This window comes from Oncorhynchus kisutch, linkage group LG14 (assembly GCF_002021735.2).
Source record: "Oncorhynchus kisutch isolate 150728-3 linkage group LG14, Okis_V2, whole genome shotgun sequence".
Taxonomy (NCBI): Eukaryota; Metazoa; Chordata; class Actinopteri; order Salmoniformes; family Salmonidae; genus Oncorhynchus; species Oncorhynchus kisutch.
Window position 1 is genome coordinate 49159966 of NC_034187.2, and position 18600 is coordinate 49178565.

At 42.1% G+C, this 18600-nt stretch overlaps 1 protein-coding gene across 1 annotated transcript in view; it reads left to right on the top strand.

Moving 5' to 3' along the window:
* The window catches only part of LOC109903780 (sodium/hydrogen exchanger 3), a 62123-nt gene extending 49120 nt beyond the window's left edge, over window positions 1–13003 (top strand). The window contains exons 7-16 of the mRNA XM_020500716.2: window positions 3468–3670; window positions 3815–3904; window positions 5738–5808; window positions 5959–6088; window positions 6398–6549; window positions 7486–7606; window positions 7709–7882; window positions 7983–8037; window positions 8771–8851; window positions 11733–13003. Of these exons, the coding sequence (XP_020356305.1) occupies window positions 3468–3670; window positions 3815–3904; window positions 5738–5808; window positions 5959–6088; window positions 6398–6549; window positions 7486–7606; window positions 7709–7882; window positions 7983–8037; window positions 8771–8851; window positions 11733–12040 (1385 nt within the window). The 3' untranslated portion in view covers window positions 12041–13003. The remainder of the gene's footprint in view (window positions 1–3467; window positions 3671–3814; window positions 3905–5737; window positions 5809–5958; window positions 6089–6397; window positions 6550–7485; window positions 7607–7708; window positions 7883–7982; window positions 8038–8770; window positions 8852–11732) is intronic.
* Window positions 13004–18600: the final 5597 nt, after the last annotated feature.

Here is an 18600-nt window from a genome sequence, read left to right on the forward strand (position 1 = left end):
TAGTGAACTCCTGTATCGCAACATGCTCTCTAAAAGATAGGAGGTCCCGGCACAGATGACCGTCATAGGTCCCGAAACAGATCTCCCAGAGGAAACACGCCCAGTTCTCTGTAGCAGAGGGCCATAGCAGGCCCCCTTCGAAGGCCAACACCCAACTATTAGAATAAATCCTAATAGCCCCCACTATCCCAGCAGGATAGTGTAAGAGAAGAGAAAGGTATCCACCTTCTGTTGAAGGCAGGTACCAAGGAGAGCATAACAGCATAGTATGAGGGTTTCGTCCACTCCAGCAAAGGTACAGACCACACTTTGGAACAAAAGGAGATGCTCTTCTGGGAAAGGCAGCAGACAGGAAGTCAGAAAGAATCCCAAGAGCCGACCATGAATAAACTATTCGACTTGAGCCACAGAGAGAGGTTAAGCAGACTACATGTAGGTAACCCAACTAAAACAGACCGGGCAAACAGTGTGTTAGCAGGGGACCGAAGGAAAATGGTCCACATACCGGTCGTGCGCAGGGCATGTAGCCGCCTGGCGACCGGGGCAGACACACGGGTCATAGGGGTCCGGGTCAAAGGGTACCATATGCAAGGCTGCCGTACGAGACCCTGCAAAAGCCAATCATATCAGGACTGGTCATAAGGAGGTAGAGAACTGCCTGACTGGAATGTCACTTGTTATCAAGATGAGCTCGTAGGTCGAGGTGCAAGCCTAAATCCCCCATTATGTGACACGGAGAGGTTATGAAATGAAAGTAGAAAATGCATGGTGTCTCATGGGTAAAAATCTATGGGTAGAGATTCTGGGGGCTGTGGAAAATAGATGAAAAATGGAACTCGAAGGTAATGTTTGAGCCTTTTCGAGACTGAGCCCATAGTGCATGGTGGAAGGGAGGTTAACCATGTTAACCCACGGGGCTACTGTGAGTGAGAGAGCAATTGCGTCACACTCTCCATACGGAGCCTCTGCACCATATAGCCAGATCAAGCATAAATCGGCTTTTAGAAGGGTAGCACCCGGATTCCGGGTCCAAGCTCGATTGCTTGTCCAAGCTCGAGGTGCCTTAGCCAGCACTTTGTCAGTAAGGGACTTATAGTATCCCACAAGCACTTAAAATCCCATAGGCAAGCTGGAACTGCAGGTAGCAGTTGTTTTATTGGGGCTGAGCTAGTGGAAACTCTTCTCCCATCGTGCAGATCCCTTTCTCGGTCTGTTCCCCAGGGAACCGGTCACTCACTCTGGTCGTGGCTCGGCTATAGACATCAAAGAACCCAAATTACAGTGGCGCAATGGCGTCTTCTCTGTCTTTGGGGCTGTCCCGCCTAAGAGACTGGGACCTGGTTGACCTTAATGTCAGTTGCCGTCTCAAAGAGACATTGTAAATTCAAAGTCAAAGTCAAAGTCCTTGAGCGCCATCTTGGCATGTTTCTGTCCCAAGCACATGATGCACAGAAGGTCATCATCCTTTCTAGCAATCCTAGAACAGAAGGCACAAGAATATGGGGATTTGAGTGCTGAGCAAGCTCATTTTGAGTAGGGATAGTGGTAGCCATTGTGGAGAAAGAAGCCATGATGGCTAGCAGTGATTAGCACAGTAAAGAACCCTATAGCAATGAGGCTGAACTGCATTAGCTAGCAGCTACCCGGAATTGTACTGTAGCTAGCTCGGTGCTAGCTGAAGGGGTTGAGCTAGGACGACTGAAAGAGCCGTGTGGCCGGGTCAACAGTCTAGTTAGTACTGGGAAATGAACGCAGGTTCATGAGGGGGAGAGCTAGCAATTCTACTGTGTTGCAGGTAGAATTGTGAGGTTAGCTTGCCTTGCAGCGAGCTAGCCGAGTTAGCTTAAACATTGCAGCATGGGCTAACCGAGTCACACTAGCTAGCGATGTATCTAGCTACCAGGAGGGAGGACCGAGGTAGAAAAAGATTTTTACATGAACAATACTACTGTGTCGCAGGTAGTGTAGAATAACATGGTTAGCTTGCCTTGCAGCATGCTAGCCAAGTTAGCATGAGCCATGCAGCATCGGATAACTGAGTCCCATTAGCTAATGATCAGGCTAGCTAGAAAAAGTAGAAAGGTGAATTTCTACAAGAAATACGGTTACTACTCAGCCTCATGACTGGGTCCAAAGTCACACTTTTGCCAGCAATAAGCCTGTGAACTTGTGAACTTTTAAGAGGGAAAACAAACCAGTCATGCTAAAGGAGAGCAATAGTTACGGAAGAGAAACAACAATTGTCAGTGAGGGGGAGAGTGGCCTTTTTATGCTTGCTAATAACATTGCTAATAATAAAGATATCTAGCTTGCATAAAGGCATGCTCCCAAACTTTGGCAACCAATAAGTATTTCTTAAACCTTCCGCTTTGGGCTGGATTTATCAATGTGTAGTTCATACAAGAGAAACACAAATTGTCAGTGAGCAGGAGAGTAGCCCTTTGATGCAGATTTAGGGCTTGATAAGCTTGCTAATAACATTGCAAATAATAAAGTTAGCTAGTTTGCATAAAGACATGCTCCTTAACTTTGGCAACCAATAAGTATTTTTTAAACCTCCTGCTTTGAGCTGGATTTGTCAATGTGTAGTTCATACATGCATAATCTATGAGCAGAATTACTCAAATTACTCAATTTGCCTTGAAATCTCTAGTTTGAAAGCTACAGTTTTTCTGGAAGCTTTGCTGTGCCATTTTACCCCACGTGCGGGGGGGGGGGGGGGGGGGGGGGGGTCAAGTTCAACCAATGAGCTTTAGCCCTTTGCCAGTGACTCTTGCTAGCTGTCACTGAGTGACAGCAAGCAAGAGTCACATCACAGCAGAGTGAGTGAAAGAGAAATGATGTGGTGCAGATATCTGGACATATGTGGCGCAGTCCGCAATTTTTGAGGATAACTTTTGGCTCGTGAGTGCTACTTTCAGAACTACTGGCTGAAAAGTAAACAAAAGTACCAGATAATCTCTTTAATATTGACAATATGGTCAGAGTAGCTACATTATTCCTATTGATAAGGTTGTCATTGTCAAAAAAATGTATGTTATCTTTTGGTTGAAAAGGTCAAACATCACACTCGGCAAATCTGGTAACAACATTTTCTATTGAGTTTACCACTTGTAATTCCAATTTGGAGGGTCATTCATTTCCCACTGGGAACTAGGAGCTTCCGATAACTCCGATAGCATGTGAACGTGGCATAACTCTGAGGTGTGAAGACATACGCAATCAAGACGTCTTCATTTTTTTATTTAAATTGAATTAATTAGGAAAAATATGTATAATTTTATTTCACATTGAAAATGTGAAGTAGGTTGTATAGATCTGAATGGAAACACTCTAATTTAATCCCTTTTTAGAAGTAATTTTATGGCAGCAAAATGTGAAGACTGCAAGGGGGGGGTGTAGACTTTCACTAGGCACTGATCATGTAACAGAAATACTGCCTATCTCTGTGTGTATTTATATCACAGGGGTCTTTTTACTGACCTGGATTCTGAACCAGTACCGACTGGTTCCCTTGGACTTTATTGATCAACTAGTGATGGGCTACGGTGGCCTACGTGGGGCCGTAGCCTATGGCCTTGTGCTCCTGCTGGACGAGAATAAGTACAAGGAGAAGAAACTGATGATCAGCACCACCCTCATAGTGGTGTACTTCACTGTCATGTTGCAGGTAAAATAGCTCATTTAAATGTCAAATGTCAGTCCATACATATTTCACCATTTGTAGTTTTCTTTCATACACTATATGTCTTGAACAGACTGGTATGTGTTCATTTTCTACCGGTTTACTATATTTTCTCCTTATTTGTTGCAGGGAATAACCATGAAACCACTGGTCACCTGGCTGAAAGTGAAGAGAGCAGCAGTGTCAGAACGCACACTAGCAGAAAAAATACAGAATAGGGTAACTATCTGATCAGAAGTCTTTGTTGTTCATCAATCCCAAAGAATCAGACAACAAACCTTATATCTCTGTAATAAATCCCCAAAGTAATGTTTCTACTTTTATAAACTGTACGACACACTTTTTCAATCACAGGTCTGTCAAATGAATGACAGACCTGTCAGGGGAGAACACAAATAATTTAGTAGCAGGGCAAGATTCATTTGGACTTTAAATAAAGCGCACTCGTGATGATATACTCTTTGTAAGCTAGTACACTCGTGATGAAACAGTGTGAGATAGCGCACTCGTGGTATAATACTCTTATAGGATAAGCAACCTGTGGTAATTGGCATGAGAATGCATACTCTGCTTTCAAATCAAATAGCTCCCTCCTAAGAACAGCTAGCCCAGGAGGTCTCTAGGAAAGAGTGGTGACACAACATACAACAAACATATATATAAACAAAGAAAATGTAATTAGTCCAACCTTCTAATGCAACCCAAGTATTTTACATGGATACCAGCTCATTTGCGTCAGGGTCCTGACACAAAGCCTGCTTCAGGCTGTCTGTTGGTCCATCCCCCACTGAAAGGGAGTATTGACTGCCATTTGGATATCAGAAAAAACGACTTTGTCATGAAGCCTGCCTGGCTGATTCTGCGCCCGAGGAAGGTAACCTCTTTCTGCATGAAAATGCACTCAGCCCAGCTCTTTGGATTTGGCCCAGAACTTCCTTAACGTTTTCCAACGACGTCTCAGACCTTGTCCCACGCACCAAACATTGTTCCAGGCACACCTTTGAGAACCTACTCCATAAACACTGTCTTTGGTTTGTCTTCGGATGCCAGAGGTACCTGCCAGTATCCGCTCCGTAAATCCAGGGAGGAGAATCAAGCTGAGCCATCAACATAATCAAGGCATCTGTCTCTCCGAGGCAGTGGATAGGTGTCTTTCACAATCTTTTCGCTAAGTTGCCGATAGTCAGCAGAGAACCTATAGGTTCCATCCTTTTTGGGGACCATGACTACGAGGAGGCTTATCAAGGTTCGTTGGTGTCAGTAGATGCTATCTGTTCTATGAGCATAGGGCATCCATCTGGCGCATTGGCAGATGGGGCGTGTGTTGCCTGTGTCAATGGTGTGCTGCACCAAGTGGGTTCGATCTACATCATTAAGGGTGACAGGAAAGCGGAATGTGTAAAGTAGGTCCCAGACTTGTTGTCGCTCCCACATGGCTTTGACAGTGGCGACTGCTGCTGATTCTGTGTCTGTGGTGACACTTGCCGCCTGTAGAACTGGTGTAGGCGGGAACTGTAGTTCCTCATGGGGCTCCATGGTGGTGGCTATCATTGGATAGGGGAAACATGCACTCTGCAAAGGGGGCTTCCCAATGAAGGCTAGGGCTTGTCAGTTGGCACGGTTGGTTTGCTCGTACTGGGGAAGGCAGACTCACTGAAAAGGGGGATGGGTTTATCATGTTGGAACATAATGTTATTTGTCTGGAAGTCAAGCTTTGCCTCAGCCTTAGTCACCCACCTGCATCAAGACTTCACAGCGTCCCAGTATAGGAGCTCTTTCTCCAGTTACGGAGATCAAGGTTAAGCCCCAGTTGGTTAAGGGTCACTGTGGAACCTGTGTCCAGTAATGCACATGTCAAAAATAACTTGACAGCAGTTAGTGGCAAGGGGGATAGGTGTACAGAGGCGAAGGGTTCTGGAAGATGAAGGGTGTTCATCAAGGGCTGAGTGTCAGTAGCTTAACCCTTCTTTTATAAAGCATCAACCAGTTCATCTAAAAGTGTTGAAATTGGTCAATTGAAATATAATCTTTACAAAATAAATTTTATTTCAGACCTTTGACCACATGCTTGTCGCCATAGAGGACATTTCTGGACAAATAGGAGATAACTACATGAGAGACAAGTATGTGGACACTAACATCATATTATCAACTTCAATAAGTTATTATTATCATATAAGTATTATTTAAATAAACGTATTACATACCATACCTTCAAAGACTAAAGTTAGCACTAAATTGTTTTCTTTACTCTCTTCTCGTATCCTTCTAAGGTGGAATAACTTTGAGGAGAAGTGGTTGTACTGGCTCTTGATGACACCCATTGCCAGGAAGTCTTGTGACCCCATATTCAACATTTTCCACAAGCTCAACATCAAGGATGCCACAAGCTATGTGAAAGAGGTAAGAATGACTCACAAGGTCAGAGAAAGCCATGACAACTTAATACTGTAGTTGCAATGCTACACAATAGATTAACCTCCAGGATCACTGATTTACTGTAACATTACAACAAATAGGAAAATTGGATGGCAGACCATGAAATATGTGTATAGCAGATGTTGCAGCGGGTGCAGTGAAATGGTTGTGTTATTAGAACTGTTATGAGCTAATAACACAAGCATTTCACTGCATGCGCTGCTACATCTGCTATACTGTGTACGTGACCAATAAACTTTGATTTGATGAAGAATTTGTATCCCATTATTATAGGGAGAACGCAGAGGCTCATTGGCGTTCGTACGTAATGAAAGCAAGGCCGATGTGGATTTCAACAAGAAGTTTGGTGCCGATTTTTCAGAGATGATGCCTTATATCATGACAGAAAATATGGGACCAGATCATGTTCCAGTCTCCTCCATCTTGTAAGCAACATTTGCTGACTTAGTCTGCATCCCAATAGCACCATATTCCATATTGCTGATGTCAAAAGTAATGCACTATAGGAAATAGGGTACCATTTGCCATAAAACACATGCATCATTAACTTGGGATGGCGGAAATGTAAACTTAAACCCTGTTGTGGGATTCCACTCCAGCAAAAAATATGTTTGCTATAACATTGGTTATAATAAAGTACATAAAGTATATTGGATGGAAAGACGTTTGACATGGCAACAGCTCTAAAAAGAGGCTATAGCAAGCACTGCTACCTTTAGGCACAAACACGGGTTTAGTTTAAAGCAACCTCGGACAATCGTGGGGCAAAGTACAGGCACTGAAACTGATAGTGTGTGCAGCTTACTCACCCGTTTGGCAGATGTAATGGCTAAGTAAAGCAATATTAAATTAGAGAACTCATTTCCATGCTTTCCAATGGCGCAAACTATCTGCTTGGTCAATCTCCATTCAGACGCCCACTTGCAGCTAAAAAGCTGCTGTACGTGATGCCAGAAAGACTGGCAGGGCTGGGAATGGGACCATAGAAATTGAGATTTAGGCATGTATAATGCAATCCCTCATTAGAACAACCTTTCATAGCGGGGGGGGGGGGGGGGCTTGGTGTCATTGTCCATTTGTAAATTCCAGTTGTAATTTATTAAACGCCTTTTCAAAATCTGCTATGAAGACCAGGCCTGGTATCTTCGGTGTTTCATATATTATCTCCAATAAAGTGCAACTTTATTAAACAATGCTTTTTGGAAACAGCTTGGAGATTTAACAATGCTCCCACGAGGGTTCAAATGATGAACTTAGACTTAAGATGCTTTTGGGAAACTGGGCCCTGGTACTTTTTCAAGTCTGCCCTCCAGTGGCCAGCAAATGATCAACAGTGAATATGTATGTTTCTTCCCTTCCAGACGGGACAGTGTGCCCTCTGTCTGCCTGGACATGCATGAGCAGGACCTGAAGATGAGGGAGTCAGAGGACTTTGACGCACACCATTTACTGCAGCAGCACTTGTACAAAGGCAGGAAACAGGTATTGCTTAGTCAAAGACAATTAGATCCTCAAAAATCCCAGGGGCGCTAAAAAACACTATTTTTGACCCTCTTCTCTTGCTCTCATTCCATCACCTAACAGCACAGACACAGGTACAGTCGGAAGCACCTCGAAGTCAACAAAGACGAGCATGAGGTGCAAGAGATCTTCCAGAGAACCATGAGGAGCCGTCTAGAGTCATTCAAGTCAGCCAAAATGGGTGTCGCCCCACCCAAGAAGATAAGCAAGCATTTAAAGAAAGACCAGCCACAAAAGGTCAGGGAAGCCTGCACTTTTTCCTCCTTCCCCCTTGTCTTCATAACCATCCTCTTGGAGGCAATGTGATAATATGTATGTTTGACTTTGTCATTTTTAGATGCCAAATGGAAAATCTGCAGATACAAGTAAAAGCCATGCTTATGGGGATGAAGGTACTTCTTTGCTCTTTGCTTTTCACTTCTCTTTTGCATTATATGAGAAGGTTGAGGTCGAGGGTCGTTCTTAATCTACGGTGGTGTTTTTCTAGATTTTTTTGGGGGTACCTATTCTAAATCAAATAAAACGGCAGCTTAATGCCTTTTAATAATTTGCACCATTATGATAACATTTTGCCACCAGTAGGAGTAGTAACACCAATGACACGTTTTAGGCACATATTCTCAAGTAATAATTTACTAAAATGAAATGGATAACCATTTTGCATAAAATGTAATTTCCCTTATTTTACATTGAGTAACACCAATGACACTTTGTATTTATGTAAAATGATTGCTTCCGCCCCTCTCTTGCCTCAACCTGGGCTCGAGCCAAGCAAGGGAAACAACTACTTTGTCTCGAGTGACGTCACCAATTGAAACGCCACTAGCTAACTAGCTAGACATTTCACAATGGTTAAATGTATCAATGGAATCCTCAATTTTATAACATATTAAATGGGTGTGATTAGCTAATACTTTTCTTTAATATAAGCCCCTCCCCTGATAACAGTTTGCCACTGGAGGGAATGCTCAAGGTCCTTGAATACAGTATCCTTGGAGTGATTTTCAAGCCAGTAACAGCAATGACATAAACATTTGTGACACATAGGAAGAGGACATGGCTGCTTGCATTAGTAAACAACATAATTTAATTGTTTTCTGATTGACTGTCTCTCTCTGCCTCCAGATTTAGAGTTTTCTGAAGGAGACAGTGCCTCTGGTTGCGAGGCTGCTGGCGGTTCATTCCCCATGAGAGCCTATAGAGGAGGTAAGAGAGTCTTCTTCACATCAACTCAAAATGAATTAAATCAACCAAGTTAAAACCTCTTACAGCCCCCCCCCCCCCTACTTTGTGCAATTTCCGCCTAAAGACATACCCAAATCTAACAGCCTGTAGCTCAGGCACAGAACCAATGATATGCATATTCTTGGTACCATTTGAAAGAAAACATTCAGAAGTTTGTGTACATGTGAATTGAATGTAGGAGAATATAACACAATAGATCTGGTTTAGATAAAACAATGAAAAAAAACATGTTTTCTATTTTTATTTTTGTATCATCATCTTTAAAATGAACAAGATAAAACAAACATTCAGATAGGATGATGGGGATAATTTCAGTGAAAAATATAAGAGGGCAACAGTACAAAGTTGCAGAATGATAACTTCCAAAATGAGTGTGCTACATGACATTTATCATGAAGTCACCCAGGTGTCCCACACAAGTAGCCCAATTGTAACCAAGTGGACAAATTGGTGAAGGTATACATTTTGAAACAAATAACTATATACAAAATACCAAAATGGTATTCTAAGACCCCCCCCCCCCCAAAAAAAAAATTTGAGAAAAAAAATTATTATTGATTAAAAAAAAAAATATATATATATACACATTTACAAAATAACATGGGTAACTATTTACACACGTTCAATATTTGGAAGACCCTCAGTCCTCTATCAAATCAAATCTATTTATATAGCCCCAGCCTAAAACTCCAAACAGCAAGTAATGCAGGTGTAGAAGCACGGTGGCTAGGAAGAAACCCAGAGAGGAACCAGGCTATGAGGGGTGGCCAGTCCTCTTCTGGCTGTGCCGGGTGGAGATCACAGTGGTTGTAGAGGGTGCACCTCAAGAGACAGCACCTCAAGAGTAAAAATTAACCGTTTAGGGTTCCATAGCCGCAGGCAGAATAGTTGAAACTGGAACAGCGGCAAGGCCAGGTGGACTGGGGACAGCAAGGAGTCATCATGCCAGGTAGTCCTGACGCATGGTCCTACGGCTCAGGTCCTCCGAGAGAGAGAAAGAGAGAATTAGAGAGAGCATACTTAAATTCACACAGGACACCGGATAAGACTCCCATTCGGAGTCAGTGTCACTGTGAAAGAAAATGTTCAGTTAGAATAGTTTCACATATGAGCCCTGTATCAACAGGTATAATAAACAGATATATATAGAGAGTTGAAGGTTGAATATATTAGGTTGAATATATTATTATATTATTATTACCTGCTAGATCTACTGTCTCTTTTATATTGTGATATTTCAGCTAGATCTACTGTCTCTATTATATTATGACAGACCAGCTAGATCTACTGTCTTTATTATATTACAACAGACCAGCTGTATCTATCTAACCTATCTGTCTCCATTTCACTTTGGTCATTGATGTGGTCCTGCCCTCTCCTCAACAGCCTCAAATAGGCTATTTCATGTGGGTTGAGGTGGGGCGGCATACACACGCATCTCACATTTCATGACATTACATGTTTATATATTGCTTCTAAAATAAAATAAAAATCACAAATAATATTTTATATTATTAATTTCAAACAAGGGCATTAGCATGATAAGAACTTACCAGTCCAAAACGATGTCCTCTCCCGTTCAAAAAATATTCCTCCACAATCGCTAAATGAAGCATGCTACAACAATCTCTGTCTCACCTTCCAAATCAATTTATTCTAAAATTGTGTGTACATCTGTATATCTAGACTTAGATTTAGCTTTCCCTGACTTAGTCACCATAATGATTGATATATACCAAACAATGCAGTGTGTAATATGTGCTTCTCCTTCCGGTATGAAACTTCAATAGCGAATGACTCACTTTACGCCGGAGCTTACTACATGGGTTGGTCTTGCAACACATAAACATGGTGTATTGCCGTTTAGCTCAGCTCATTGGCTATCTACCCAGCTAGATTTCAAGACGATCAGTGGTCATTGAGTTAAAAGACAGTCAATCAACGAAACAGCGGGCAAATCATTGGTGCACAATGATGTCATGACTTTATGTCTTCAAATCGGTTTCTTTCAGTCAATACGTCCCCGTGAAATGGCCCATCAGGTTTGATTGTGTTACAAACAAACTGTGTTACAAACAATGACCAGCTAGATCTACTGTCTGTATTATATTACAATGATGTCATGACTTGTTGTCTTCAAATCGGTTTCTTTCAGTCAATACGTCCCACCAAATGGCCCATCAGGTTTTATTGTGTTACAAACAGATTGTTTTACAAACAAACCAGTTGATTGCAGTGAAACCAAACATGACTGGAAAAGTCACGTTCTGTGTGGGTTATTTACCTGGAATGTGTCGTCGAAAATGGAATGAGACAGAATTCACGACACAAGCGGTTCACAAAATGTTTTGTGTTAGGCTATAAAAACGAATTTTATCAAACAAAAGATCATTCATTGTGTAACAATGAGCATTGGAATTGCAAACAGACGAAAATCGTCAAAGGTAAACGATTTATTTTAATGCAGTTTGTGATTATGTTATGCCTGTGCTGGTTAAAAAAAAATTTTATGGGGCTCTATGCTCAGATAATCGCATCGTATTCTTTCACAGTAAATCCTTTTTTAAATCTGACAACGCAGTTGGATTAGCAAGATTCTAGGCTTTCGATACATGTGAGACACTTGTATTTTCATGAATGTTTAATATGACTATTTATGTAGCGATCACCGTATGTTGTGGAATTTCAGCCCGCTAGCGGGTTCCGTGCGCAGAGGGGTTAAACATGTCTAAATCAGACACTAAAACACTTCAGTCATGAAACAACAATAAACTCACCTCTTAAGAGACCTTTCAATCGATTAAATAGTTTCTAATTAATTTAAATCTCTCTCCTGGTCTAGCTGGAATCGTCAACCCAGCTTTCATGGCGGAGATGGACACCATGGACCCCATGCCACCAATGCAGCAGATTCCTTCATGGCTGGCTGAAGCCGAGGTGGACAGCAGCAACATGGTCCCTTCTCAGAGGGCTCAGCTGAGACTGCCCTGGACACCGAGCAACCTCCGCCGCCTGGCTCCGCTGTGCCTCAGTACCCATTCCAATGACTCCTTCCTGCTGGCTGACTCCCCTGCCACACAGGAGGGCATCTCTGAGCTCCCACCACCACCTCCCCCACAAGACGGACAGGGTCAGGGAACCCACAAGTAGTCCTTCCACAAACGGACCTCTTTTGACCCCTAATCCAGGTTCTGACCTCAGTTGCCAAAGATCAAACTGCAGACATCAGACTTGTTTTTTGTTCTGTTCATTTGTTTAGTCATAGTCCTGTATACCCAGACAAAACAATCTAGGTCGTCACCCTTATGCTCTCCGAATAAGGCTTTGGGAATTGCACAATTTACTGAATTCTTCTGTGTTTAATTGTAGGTTAGGTTTTTTAAAGGGGACTGCACTGGATGCAACTCCATCTTAAGACAGGGAGATCATGAGACCAACACCAAATGAGAATAATTAGACATGTGACCTTGCCGTCCAAATCCATGGACTCAGTTTACCTGACAAAACCATTCCCTTAAAACAACTCACTTAGATCCAATGTTGACCGACAGTAACAGAAAGTTTAACAGCACTCCCCGTATTTAAGTCCATTGAATGACACCAAACATGCAAGTTTATGCATGGTTTCAGACTGTCCTTTTTGTGACCACACCACCTCAGCCCTTTATGTGAGAAAATCATCTAAATTTATATTGCAGATTTAGAAATGTTAGGCCTATTGAAATTATGTCTTAATCACTTTGTGTGTGTTTTTTTGAGAGACCTGTAGCCACTATTTATTCACGGATAAAGTGTATTGGCCATCTGTATCTTGTATCAGTTTGTTTGCCTTTTGTATTACACTAATCTAAGCAGAATAATGTTCAGGTGAGACATTCACAGATGGTGAGGGGCTGCAACAATCATTCACTTACAATGGTGTCATTCATAATAGCCAGGTATTCCACAATGACTAGCTTTGTGTCTCTTATGGTAAATATATTTTTTTCGTAAGGGTGTTGATTTCTTTTTGAATAATATCAACAGTAGGGCATTTCCATGTGAAAAGCCCCATGAACACTAATGTGAAGTTCAAAGGATCAAATTAGGTTTCAAATAAAAGCTAAGAGTCTATATTTTGGAAAGATTAAGATATTCTGAGAGTATTCAGACCCCTTCACTTTTTCCACATGTTGTTACGTTACAGCCTTAATCTAAAATCGATTAAATAGTGTTTAACCCTCATCAATCTACACACAATATCCTATAATGACAAAGCAAAAACAGATTTTTAGAATGTTAGAACATTTATTAAAAATAAAAAACAAATCACATTTACTTAAGTATTCAGACCCTTTACTCAGTACTTTGTTGAAGCTACAATATGATGCTACAAGCTTGGCACACCTGTATTTGGGGAGTTTCTCCCATTTTTCTCTGCATATCCTCTCAAGCTCTGTCAGGTTGGGGAGCGTCGCCACACAGCTATTTTCAGGTCTCTCCAGATGTTCGATCGGATTCAAGTCCAGGCTCTTGCTGGGCCACTCAAGGACATTCAGAGACTTGTCCCGAAACCATTCCTGCATTGTCTTGGCTATGTGCTTGACGTTGTTGACCTGTTGGAGGGCGAACCTTAGCCCCAGTCTGAGGTCCTGAGCGCTCTGGAACAGGTTTTCATCAAGAATCTATCCCTCGATCCTAACTAGTCTCCCAGTCCCTGCCGCTGAAAAACATCTCCACAGCATGATGCTGCCACCTACATGCTTTACCGTCGGGACGGTATTGGCCAGATGATGAGCGGTGCCTGTTTTTTTCCAGACCTGGCGCTTGGCATTCAGGCAAAAGAGTTCAATCTGGGTTTCATCAGACCAGAGATTCTTTTTCTCATGGTCTGAGAGTCCTTTAGGTGCCTTTTGGCAAACTCCAAGCGGGCTGTCATGTGCCTTTTACTGAGGAGTGGCTTCCGTCTGGCCACTCTACCATCAAGGCCTAATTGATGGAGAGCTGCAGAGATGGTTGGAAGGTCTGGAAGGTTCTCCCATCTCTACAGAGCAACTCTGGAGCTCTGTCAGGGCTCCCTGACCAATGCCCTTCTCCTCCAATTGCTCAGTTTGGCCGGGCGCCCAGCTCTAGGACAGTCTTGGTTGCTCCAAACTTCTTCCATTTAAGAATTATGGAGGGGAGACCTTCAATGCTGCAGCAATGTTTTGGAACATTTCCCCAGATCTGACCCTTTCTCAGAGCTCTACAGACAATTCCTTCGACCTCATTGCTTGGTTTTTGCTCTGACATGCACTGTCAACTGTGGGACCTTATATAGACAGGTGTGTGCCTTTCTAAACCATGTCCAATCTGTTTAATTTACCACACGTGGACTTCAATGAAGTTGTAGAAAGATCTCAAGGGTGATCAATGGAAACAGGATATACCTGAGCTAAATGTTTTGTCTCATAGCAAAGGATCTGAATAATTACAGTACCAGTCAACAGTTTGGACACACCTACTCATTCCAGGATTGTTCTATATTTTTATTATTTTCTACATTGTAGAATAATAGTGAAGACATCAAAACTATGAAATAACACATATGGAATCATGTAGTAATCAAAACAGTGTCCTACAAATCAAAATATATTTAATATTTGAGATTCTTCAGAGTAGCCACCCTTTGCCATGATGACAGCTTTGCACATTCTTGGCAGTCTCTCAACATGCATTTCAATGAACAGGTGTGCCTTGTTAAAAGTTAATTTGTGTAATTTGCGTTTGAGCCAATCAGTTGTGTTGGGACAAGGTAGGATTGACATACAGAAGAAATCCCTACTTGGTAAAAGATCAACTCCATATTATGGCATGAACAGCTCAAATAAGCAAAGAGAAACAATAGTCCATCATTACTTTAAGACATGAAGGTCAGTCAATCTGGAAAATTTCAAGAACTTTGAAAGTTTCTTCATGTGCAGTCGCAAAAACCATCAAGCAATATGATGAAACTGGCTCTCATGAGGACCGCCACAGGAAAGAAAGACCCAGAGTTACCTCTGCTGCAGAGGATAAGTTCATTAGCTTTACTAGCCTCAGAAATTGCTGCCCAAATAAATGCTTCCACGAGTTCAAGTAGAGACACATCTCAACATTAACTGTTGAGAGGAGATGTAGTGAATCAGTTCTTCATGGTCTAATTTCTGCAAAGAAACCACTACTAAAGGACACCAGTAATAAGAAGAGCCTTGCTTGGGCCAAGAAACACGAGCAATTAGACAGGTGGAAATCTGTCCTTTCGTCTGAGGAGTTCAAATTAGAGATTTTTGGTTCCAACCGCCGTGTCATTGTGAGACGCAGAATAGGTGAACAGATGATATCCGCATGTGTGGTTCCCACCGTGAAGCATGGAGGAGGAGGTGTGATGGTGTGGGGATGCTTTTCTGGTGCCACTTTCTGTGATTTATTTAGAATTCAAGGCAAACTTAACCAGCATGGCTACCACAGCATTCTGCAGCGATATGCCATCCCAGCTGGTTTGTGCTTAGTGGGACTATCATTTGTTTTTCAACAGGACAGTGACCCAACACACACCTCCAGGCTGTGTAAGGGCTATTTGACCAAGGAGGAGAGTGATGGAGTGCTGCGTCAGATGACCTAACCTCCACAATCCCCCGACCTCAACCCAATTGAGATGGTTTGGGATGAGTTGGACTGCAGAGTGAAGGAAAAGCAGCCAACAAGTGCTCAGCATATGTGGCAACTCATTCAAGACTGTTGGAAAAGCATTCCAGGTGAAACAGGTTGAGAGAATGCAAAGAGTGTGCAAAGCTGTCATCAAGGTAAAGAGTGGCAACTTTGAAGAATCTCAAATATAAAATATATTTTGATTTGTTTAACAAATGTTTGGTTACTACATAATTCCATATGTGTTATTTAATAGTTTCGATGTCTTCCCTATTATTCTACAATGTAGAAAATAGTAAAAATAAAGAAAAGCCCTGGAATGAGTAGGTGTCCAAACTTTTGACTGGTACTGTATATCAGTAACAACAATAACAACTACGGGTTATTAGTAGGTGATGTAAACACACAGATTACATTTTTTTAAATGATGAAAAAAAATATATGTTAAAATCATCCAGCTACTGTAGCTGCCTCCTTAACATCAACAGGCTGTACTAGTAGCGTAACAAAATACAAAAACCAAAAGGAAAGTTATTTGCGATCTGATTCCCCCTTTCTGTCTGAACTTGGAACATTCCTGTTCACGGGCTTGGGCCACTGACCCTTAACCTTGATGTTCTGTTCTATGTTGTGTACTTATCTAATAATTTGAAGTAGGATGAAATAACTATTTTAGCTCTCTTACAAAAGGACGACGAAAAGAATGACTGTATACATGAAAATTCACGTTCCCATGGACTTATAAGGATTCACGAGCAGGAAGGTTAAAACTAGATGGTAACAGAGAAATGGCTGCCACGGTAGGATCGGTATCTCCCTTTGACCCAATTGTGCGAAAAATACTGTGAAGTACTTGGTAATTTTTTGGATCCAAACAAAATAGAAGCTGACAAGAGTTCCGAGGGAAGCCAAACCAACAGTCTTATGAGAAATCTGCTTAGTCCTGGTAAGCCTGGAGATCAACACTTTGAGGAGCTAGTGATGTAGCTAAAAGCACATTTCAACCTGAAGCCTAGTGAGATCATGCAATGGTTGAACTTTAATTTAAGGAACAGAAATGTGGAGGAGAGTGTTGTGGACTATGTAGCTGTGTTGCATAAACTGACACAAGATTCCAGTTATGGGGACATTATGAAGGAAATGCTAAGAAATTGGCTAGCATAAATAATGACCGGATCCAACTGAAGTTATCCGAGAATGGACTTTATTTTGATACAGCATTGGTCTGTGCCCAAGCAATGGAGACTGCCAACAAGGATGGAAAAGAAATCCATGGAAAATGTGTGGACAGTGATAATGTGAGACTTGGAAACAACGGACAGGCCAGGGAAGTGTGCGCATGTCAGAGAGCGAAACCAGCATGAGGTGAGCACGTGAAAGCATGTTACAGATATGAAGGTGATCACATGGCGAGTGCCGTTTTCAGGATGATAAGTGCCATAAGTGTGGTAAACAAGGACACATAAAACAAGCATGTAAGACTAAATCACCTGCAGAGAGTTCCAATCCAAAAGGGGAGGAAAGCAAAAGCAGGAAAAAGGAGTAAGAAAGTATGGGACACATCACATCAGCAGGGAAGCTGAATAAAACAAAGAGGAGGAGGAAGATGATATGTTTACAGGTTTCAGTATTTCAGAGAACTTTCCAAAAGTGGCTCCTATCACATTAAAATTGAAAGTCATTGAATCAGATGTGAAGTTTGAAGTGGATACAGGGTGCAGTGTCACCATAATGAACAGATCTGAGTACTCATAGTTGTGGGACAGTGCAAAAGTTCCAGACTTAAATACTTGTTCTCTACATCTCAAAACGTACACAGGTGAGAGAGTAGACACATAGCGTCACAGTGACTCCGCTTCCTGTAGTAGTCATATCAGGTAACGAGCCAAACTTGCTAGGTCAGGGCTGGATAAAATAACTGAATTTAGATTGGGGAATAGAACATCAGATTGATGAGGGTTAATTGTGAACATTGGGAGAGGTGTTGACAAAGCATGAGAATGTGTTCAAATATGAACTTGGAACATTGAAAAGCCCCCCAGCTAAAATATATGTAGACACAAGGAGGACACACCAAGGTTTACAAATCAAGACCTGTGCCTTATGTCATGAAGTCAAAGGTAGAGGCAGAGATTGACCATCTCTTGAAAGAGGACATTATGGAACCAGTCAAATTCTCAGAATGGGCAGCTACCATAGTGCCTATTTTGAAACCTGACAATACTGTCTGGTGGACAGAAGTTCACAAAGTTAGATATGAGCATTGCATATCAACAGATCACTCTGGATGAAGAATCAAAGGAGTATTGTACAGTAAACACACGCAAGGGATTGTTTATGAACGTTTACCTTTTGGTGTCTCCAGCAGTCCTGCTATTTTTCAGAGGACCATCGAGGGCGTACTTCAAGGGATTCCACATGTTGCCATTTACTTGGATGTCATCCTGGTGACGGGGAGGAGTGACCAGGAGCATCTGAGCACACTGACTGAGGTACTACAGAGTTGAAGAGTGCAGGCTTACATCTCAAGCGAAGTAAATGTACCTTCAAAGGGAACGAGGCAGTGTTCCAAGGACACAGAGTATTTGCCACTGGTAACCATCCTCTCAATTACAAGGTACAAGCAATCCAAATCGTGTCTGCTCCTATAAATGTGACTGAGTTAAAAGCTTACCTGGGACTGCTAAACTATTATAAGAGGTTTTTGCCAAACTTGTCAACAGTGTTAGCACCTCTTCACACACTACTGTGTAAAGAGACAAAGTGGCAGTGGGGGAAAGAGCAGGAGCCTTTATTTTCAAAATCAAAGAAACGGATGCAGTCATGGAATGTGTTGGTTTACTACGATGGAGAGTGTGATGCGTCACTCTACGGGGTGAGATGCTCATGACTGCACAGCCAGGCAACACCATAATTAAATTTGCCGATGACACAACAGTAGGCCTGATCACCGACAACAGCGAGACAGCCAGGAGGTTAAGTAAGCATTTCACCTGTTGTATTCGGCGCATGTGACTAATACATTTTGATTTGATCTGATTTAGGGGAGGTTCCGCAAATAC